At 31.8% G+C, this 8,185-nt stretch overlaps 1 protein-coding gene across 1 annotated transcript; it reads left to right on the top strand.

Moving 5' to 3' along the window:
• The first annotated feature begins 4,446 nt into the window (after window positions 1-4,446).
• LOC119608341 (neurofilament heavy polypeptide) lies at window positions 4,447-6,891 on the top strand. The gene has a single exon (XM_037962720.1). The coding sequence runs from the start codon at window positions 4,471-4,473 to the stop codon at window positions 5,551-5,553; it is 1,083 nt and encodes a 360-aa protein (XP_037818648.1). The 5' UTR covers window positions 4,447-4,470; the 3' UTR covers window positions 5,554-6,891.
• The last annotated feature ends 1,294 nt before the right edge of the window (window positions 6,892-8,185 follow it).

Below are 8,185 nucleotides of genomic sequence, written 5' to 3' on the forward strand. Positions count from 1 at the left end.
TATCAAACTTCAACTACATTTGTTTAAAAACAAATTTAAATTGATCATATAAATTTAAAAAAAAAAGCTAAATGCAAATATTCCACTCATTAGAAATATAATGTGATGAATAGATAAAATAAATAATACAATTTTATTTACATTTAATAAATATTTATAAATTTGTTCTACTAAAAAAAAAAACTAAACGTTAACTGACGTATAAGCAGCAGTTCAAAATTTTTGCAGCTTGAACTCTAAATTATAACCGATACATAAATATAATAAAAAATGAAACCTATTAACCTAATTTATATGCAAATTATATTCATAATTTTTAAGCTTGTGTAAAAGTTTGTTTATATATTTGTTATTAACAATTTTAGTTTTTTAGTTGTTTATTTATAATTTAATAAATACTTAGTTGTGGTTCTTTAAACTAAATTATGTTTATTTAATTTTTAGGAAAATTAAATTTATTTTATTTATAGTCACATCAGGGTTATCACAATTATCTATAATTTTTAGTGTTTTTTTGTAGTTTTTTTTTACGCATTAGAAAGATTCTTTATTTTTTATAATTATTTATAAATTATGTCACTTTATAAGGTGATAATTTTTGTTAAAATTATTTTTTTTTGCAAAATTTTTGTTTAATATAGAAATTATTTTGCTCTAATTATTTGTTTAAATAATTAACTACTTGTTAATTAAACAGAAAACTTTCTATAATAAACAAAATTTACTTAGACGAATATTTTCGTTAAACACTGTAACAATTTCACATCTATAATAGCTTTCAATTATCTGTTTAATAATATACTAAAGCTTTATAAACTTTTATGTTTCATTACAATTTCTCTCTTTGAGAAAGTTTTCTCTCTTTACACCTTCAACTCCAAATTAACCAATGATATCTTAGGCCCACTTCTTCGGCTTCAAATCTTTTCATTAAATCCATTTGATTAAAATTAATTTCTGCTGGTTTCCACTGCTGGGTCCGGCATTCCATATTCTCCTCTTCTAAACATAATGTTTGGCTAAAATTTAACTTTAGCAACAACACTACTCCCATTAAGGCACAAATTGTAATAAATTTTGAAAATTTATATTGATTTTCATTTAATAAAAAAATATTTGTTTGATCCATATTTAAAAAAAAAAACTAGAGATTCTTTAACGTTAAATTGTTGTTTTTCCAAGACTAGTTAAGGTAAATGTGTGGAGAGATACTTTCGAACAATTAATATTTATACTTTCCTATATGGGGAAATTGCAATAAACAATTTGCGCCAATTGTTTATTAAAGCTTTTTTTGTTTTGAAACAAAAGCTTATCGATTTGCCGGTTGTTTTTGTTGTTTGTTATATAGCACCGCTAGAGTGGAGACTCAAGAGTAAATCTTTACATAAAAAAATTTTAGAAAAGTTTTGTTGTTGTTTTCTACAAATTTGTTTTACCTCAACATTTGCCCAAAGTAATTCTTTTTTATCAGATTTAAAACTTTGTCCGCCAACTTTCTTCTCTAGCTATTACTCTATGTCTCAATGTATTTATTTGAAAATACTTTACTTTGATAAATGGCTTTTCGTAGCGTTGTGAAATATTTTAACATGTTTTATCAATCGCGCTAAAGCCAAAACATTAGAAAATTCTTGGTAAAAAAAATATTATGAAATTCAAAAGTAAACAATACATTCCCAGCAAGAACTTACTATTCAATGACAATGCAGTGACATACCGCCTGCTTTACTTAGAAGGAGTTTAGTTATGACTTACAAGTAACTACAAATTTACGTAAGTGTTTACTCTTTAAACTTGATATTTTGTTTTCAAATGTTGTTTTTTATAAGCGACCTCAAAAACAAAACTACTTACATAACTCCTTATTAACAAGCGATTGTCATAAGTACTTATTTAACTACCTATTTCTAAGCAAGCGTGGTATGTACATGCCTCCAATGTCATCAACGTGTTAAAATAATGCTATTATGTAAAAAAATTTAGCATTTTTCCATGTAGGTTTTTGCTTGGTTAAAGCTAAAATTACAGCATTACAGCTAAAACTACAGCGGGGCTTTTTAGATTATTATCTGATATTACAATTCCACTTTCATTTGTCAATCTTGTTATCAATATATTTTCAAAGTTACCAGATGTTTGCTGAAGTTATCACAAAAGATCAATTGAACGAATGAACGAAAGTAGTACTGAGTACAGAGTTTAGAGCTTCTCTAATATCGTTAGCATAATGCAACCCTGTAAATAAAAGCTTTAATTATTCAATTATCGAAATTTTTCTTTGACGATCTTTTGCAAAATGCACATGGTATCTTGATTCTTTTGAAACGATTGATGATCTCTGATTTACTGAAACGATCATCTGATCGTTGATCTCTTGCTAAAATCACATGCTTCTCGGATCCATTCGAAGCGATCATCTGATCGATGATCTTTTGCTAATAGCACTTTGATCCTTTGATCATCTGATCATCTTTTGCTGAAAGCACATTCAACTTTAAACCTTTCGAAACGATCATCTGATCAATGATCTCTTGCTAAAAGCACATGCTACTTTCATCCTTTCGAAATGATCATATGATCGCTGATCTCTTGCTAAAAGCACATGTTACTTTCATCCTTTCGAAACGATCATCTAATCGATGATCTTTTGCTTAAAGCATATGTTACTTTCATCCTTTCGAAACGATCATTTGATCGATGATTTCTTACTAAAAGCACATGCTACTTATATCCTTTGAAACGATCATCTGACCGATGATCTTTTGCTAAAACAACATGTTACTTAAAATTTCAAACCTTTCGAAACGATCATCTGATCGACGATCTCTTGCGAAAAGCACATGCTACTTTGATCCCTCCGAAACGATTATCTGATCGATCATCTTTTGCTAAAAACACACGCTACTTTGATCCTATCGAATCGATCATCTGATCGATGATCTCTTGCTAAAAGCACATGTTATTTTGATCCTTTCGAAACGATCATCTGATCGATGATCTTTTGCTAAAAACACATATTACTTTAAACCTTTCGAAACGATCATCTGACAAATCATTTCTCGTAATTATTATTTTTAGTACAACAATTTATTTAACCAGAAATTTGCACAAACATATTACTTCTTTCGTGGAATTATTAAAGAAATTCCTTAAAAAAAATATAAATAATATTTTTATTTATTATACAATTTAAAAATTTAATTTGAGGATACTAAGTATAGAAATAATTTTTGTATACAACCTTCAAAATTAACTGGCATCTGTGTCTTGAAAATTATAAAGCCGCAAACAAAATTTAAAATTTCCAAAACAAAAAAATTTTTAAAAATTGTGTTGTAATCAATACACCAACACTCGCACACAAAACAAAAATTCATTACAATAAATTTAAATTTGTGAGGTTAACAGATTTACAAAACATCTTTTTATTTAATTTTTTTTTTTAATTCTGTTACATAAAACTTGTATAGAAACATTCTTAGGATGTTCTCAAATTGAAATGTTTGTGGTTTTAATTTTAGTTTTTTTTTTTCTTGTTCAACTACAACATGATCATCAACATCATTCATTCATTATATGATGATCGTTATGAACAAAACAAATTAATTAAAGCAAACGTAACGACTTTGCCTAAAGCTATTCTTCTACTAGAGGTCATAGAAGATATAAAATCTGCATATGAAATAATGAATTTGACTTGCTGTCGGACTGACTTAACAATATTTTGTTTAATTCTTTGTTGTTGTCGGTTTTAATAATACAAACACATAATAATCATTGTCATGATGATGTGGATGGATATCTAAAGTTTGCGGTCGTTGTTATTGCACATTTAAGTTTTAATTTAGAAAAAAAATTATTAAAGAACTAAAGACAAAAAACAAATCACAAATTGCGCAATAATTTTTAAATGCAGCAGTAGTGGGCTTGTCCTCTACCGCCTCTTTACTACTTATCTATTTGAAATGTGTCCCCCAATGCAATAGACAAAAAAAACATTACTGTCATCGTCCCCAGCACCAACCATCATCATCATCATGATCAGCGTTATGTTGTGATAATCGGCTATTTGATTTGATTTTGTCGTTTGACCAGCCATTAATTTGATTAAATATTTTTATTATAATTTTTTGTAAATTGACCAACTGATCTTCTGGCGCGGTTTAAGTGCCCTCAAAGAGAGAGAGAGAGAGCGATTGAGTGTGTATAGTATGGCGGAAGTTCTTTTTACATTGTATTCATTATTATTAGTCTTATTTAAATTGTTCTAGAACTTTGCAGTTTAAATTGAATGATAAAATTAAAATGACTTGATCACATCACCTCATTTGAACAAGTTTAAGTTCAACGTCTTTTCAAATGGCTTGATTTACAAAGAAAAATTGGGGTGGGAAAAACTATAAGATTTTAAATACAACTCTTACTTAAAATACTAATAATTTCTCTTCTTTCTTCTTTACTTTTAGCATGAAGTTCCAATTAGTCATATTATCCGCCCTTTTGGTAAGCGCCTTCGCTTTACCCGTACCCGATGAGGAAGTGTCACCGGTTGTACAACCCGTGGCCGAAGTCAAACCTGAAGTCGTACAAAAAGTTGAAGACAAAGTAGCCGAAGTTGCCAAACCCGAATCGAGAAAGGTTGAAGAAGAAAGCAAACCCGAAGCCGCCAAACCAGCCGAAGAAAGCAAAATTGCTTTGCCAGCCAGCATACCAGATTCTGAATTGCCCCAAGCTGTGCCCGAAGCCAAGAAGGACGACATTAAGGAAGAAAAGAAGGAGGAAGAAAAGAAACCCGAATTGCCAGCTGAGAAACAAACACGCAGCGAAGATGTTGTCGAAGAAGCTAAAGCCTTGCCCTTGGCCGTGCAACCCATTGCTGCCGGTTTGAACGAAGAACCCAAACAAGTTGTTGATGAGGTAAAACCTGCCGTACAAGAAATCCAACCCGAAGGTAAATCCGCCCCAGCTGAACAAAAGAAAGAGGAATTGTCCGTTGAAGCTAAACCCGAAATTAAGGCTGAAGAATTGAAAACTGAATTGCCCGCTGAGGAAAAGAAAGAAGAATTGCCTGCCCGCCAAGAACGCACCACTGTCGAAAAGGAAGAAGAGAAACCCGCTGCTGCTCCAGCTGAAAATGTTGAGGCTCCCGAAGTCAAGACCTTGAACGCCGAAGAACCTAAAGCCGCTGAAGAAGCCAAGCCCGAAGCTGCCAGCGAAGCTCAAGCCGCCGAAGCTACCGAAAAGATCGAAGAACCCTTGGCTTTGGCCTCTGAAGAGAAACCCAAAGAATTGAAAGAAGAACAAAAACCTGCTGAAGCCAAGAAAATCGATGAAGCCGAAGCTGAACCCATTAAGCCCGTAGATACCCCAGCTGCTGAAACCAAGGCCGCCCAGCCCGAAGAAGAAAAGAAAGCCGAAGAAAAGAAACCCGAAGACAACTCAGCTACTGAAGAGGAAAAGTCCAACGAAAGCAAAAAAGCCGATGAATCCAAGGAATCTGAAGAATCAAAAGAATCCGAAGAATCTAAAGAAGAAAACAAATCTAATTAGAATTGATAATTTAACATTAACAAACGCTTAAGGTTCACTTAACCTTCCACTCCAAATTACTAACACACACAACTCACCCTAAAAACTCCCACAAATCCCCCTTAAAAATCATCCCAATTATATTTCCTTTCTACTCGCTCTCTCGCTCTTTCACTTTCATTGCAGGGGGAGAGAGAGAGCAAAAGGAAATGCTCAAAACTCTTAAGTTAAAAATACTAGTTAGTTATTTTAGTTGTAAAATTTAAACAAAACAAAAAGCTTAATAAACAAGGATGATATAATAAGAGAAGAATAAGAAAAAGTATAAGAGAGAACTTTTGACAAGAGAAGATAAGAACATAACGGACATAAAAAGGGACCGCCAGGAAAAAAAAACATCATAAGATTAGTAAATACAAATACCGTAAAAAAACAACAAGTAGAGAATAGTAATTACCACAAAAGGAAAAAAAAGGATCAAAAGCACACAACAGCACTTAGAGAATAGTACAGTGATAATAAATAGAAAAAAAACAACAGAAACCACAAGATACACACTCTTTACACTAACACTAGTACAGTACATTACCAACATACACCGTTATAATAGAGACACCGTAGCAAAAAAAAAAAAGAGAAAAAATACACTGAACAAAATAAACAAACAAAAGCAAGGACAAACCCATATGATGGCATAATTTTTAAATATTTTACAAGCAATATACTTATAAATAAAAACAAAAAAAAATTATTATAATTTTTTTATATTTAATTATTAATTATTATTAAATATAATTTTAATTTTGTCCCCTCGCTCCCCTGAACTTTCTTATTTGTAACCCCCCACTGTATTATTTGTAATTTTAATGGTAAAAAAGAAAAAAATAATTATTATTTTGTATTGTATTCGTGCACTATAATTAATTTTAATACTTTATATTTTTATTATTTACTATTAATAATTAATTATATAATTTTTATTTTTTTTTGTGTAAAACTCTAACTCTCTGCTGGCATATGCAATTGAATTATTATTTGTAACAGAACAACAAAAAACTCTTTTATAATTCGTTTAATTTAATTTTTTGTCAAATTTTATTACGACTTCTCAATGTATAAACTTTTCGAATTCACACAAATGGTCAATATATTTTTACATTTATAAACGACATATTTTAATTGTCGTGTCATTATTAAGGCGTTTGGCATCCGGTCCATGCGCCCAATCCATTTGTTGTTCATTAAAAGTTTGTACATTTTGAGGATTCAACGAATTAGTAAAGTAAATTAACATTTTTTGTATGATGATTTTTTTTTACATAGACTGAAGATGAATAAAAATTTTAAAATAAAATATAATGATTTTGGTTTTAATGTGAGGAAAAAGGGTGTGTTTTGATATAAAAGAATTCAGATTTATTCTAATACTTGGCAGATTTTCGGTTTCTGTAGTAAATTGTTTATGTATTTACAATTTCAATATATTTTCTTGATCAATTACACAAAATCTTGAAAGTTTGAAAGATCGATCTAAGTTCTTTCATTCGGGTTTTTTAAATGTCACGGGTTTCGAAAAAATCCTTAAGTTATTTTGGATACTATCATGAAATTGCAACACCTATCATGAGTGTATAAAATGGCTGCAGACATCATAAAATGTGGAAAACATCGATTACAAATCTGGGGAATCAATTTCAGAAATTCCAATCGTTTTAGACAACCATACGGAGATCCGACCTAATGATTACAGTTATTATAAGTACCACGCCACCTAATTGACTGGGGGATTGGCTGGTTGGTTAACGTGGTAGTTCACTACACGCGAACAGTCAAGTAGAGTCGAAGAGACTCCGTTTTGACCGGACCACTCCACTCGTTAGATGTAGTGTTTTATAGTTTTAGATCCAGCCTGTAGCAGTGAGAAATCTTAGGATATCATTAAGCTTAGATCCAGATATCTCACCAATGTTAGATATGAAGTAACTGCCAAAAAAACGGTTTCTTTTCACGGATAGTGCAGGGCATTCACAGAGGAGATGGAAGACCGTTTCTTCCTTTTCCCTGTCTTTGCAACTGCGACAGTGTTCATTGAAGGGTAACCCAAACCTACTTGCATGTCTGCCTAGCACCCAGTGTCCTGTTATTACTCTTATTATTCTCGATATATCCCGTCTACTTTGGTTTATAAGGTGACTTGTGCGTTTCTCATTGAAAGAGGGCCACAACATCTTGGCCCCTTTACATGTGTCTAGGTTATTCCAACTATTTTCAGCCTTTTGAAGATAGAATCTGAGGATACTACTCTTGATAAAACCTAACGGAGTTGCTACTGGAACGGCGTTCTGGCAAGCTCATCTGACTGTTCATTTCCATAATAGTCCCTATGCGCAGGGACCCAAACAAGGGTAATGTCAGACAGGCGACCCAGCCTTGATAGATCCTTCTTGCATTGTCTAACTAATAGGGAAGTGGTAGTACAAGAATTTAGTGAGAGAAGTGCCGCTTGACTATCGACAAAAATTCCTATGTTGCCGCGAATATTGAGGTCGTGTAGTACCCTACAAGCTGACATTATCGCGAATATTTCAGCTTGAAAGACACTACAGTTATTGGGAAGACACCAGAACCAATACCACAGTTCATTTTAGAACCA

Source organism: Lucilia sericata, unplaced genomic scaffold, assembly GCF_015586225.1.
Source record: "Lucilia sericata isolate MDLA Ls3-8-SP2 unplaced genomic scaffold, ASM1558622v1 Contig000823F_arrow, whole genome shotgun sequence".
In the NCBI taxonomy this organism is placed as follows: domain Eukaryota; kingdom Metazoa; phylum Arthropoda; class Insecta; order Diptera; family Calliphoridae; genus Lucilia; species Lucilia sericata.

Coding starts and splice junctions, on each gene's coding strand:
- LOC119608341 (XM_037962720.1), top strand. CDS start 4,471: ATGAAGTTCCAATTAGTCATATTATCCGCCCTTTTGGTAAGCGCCTTC.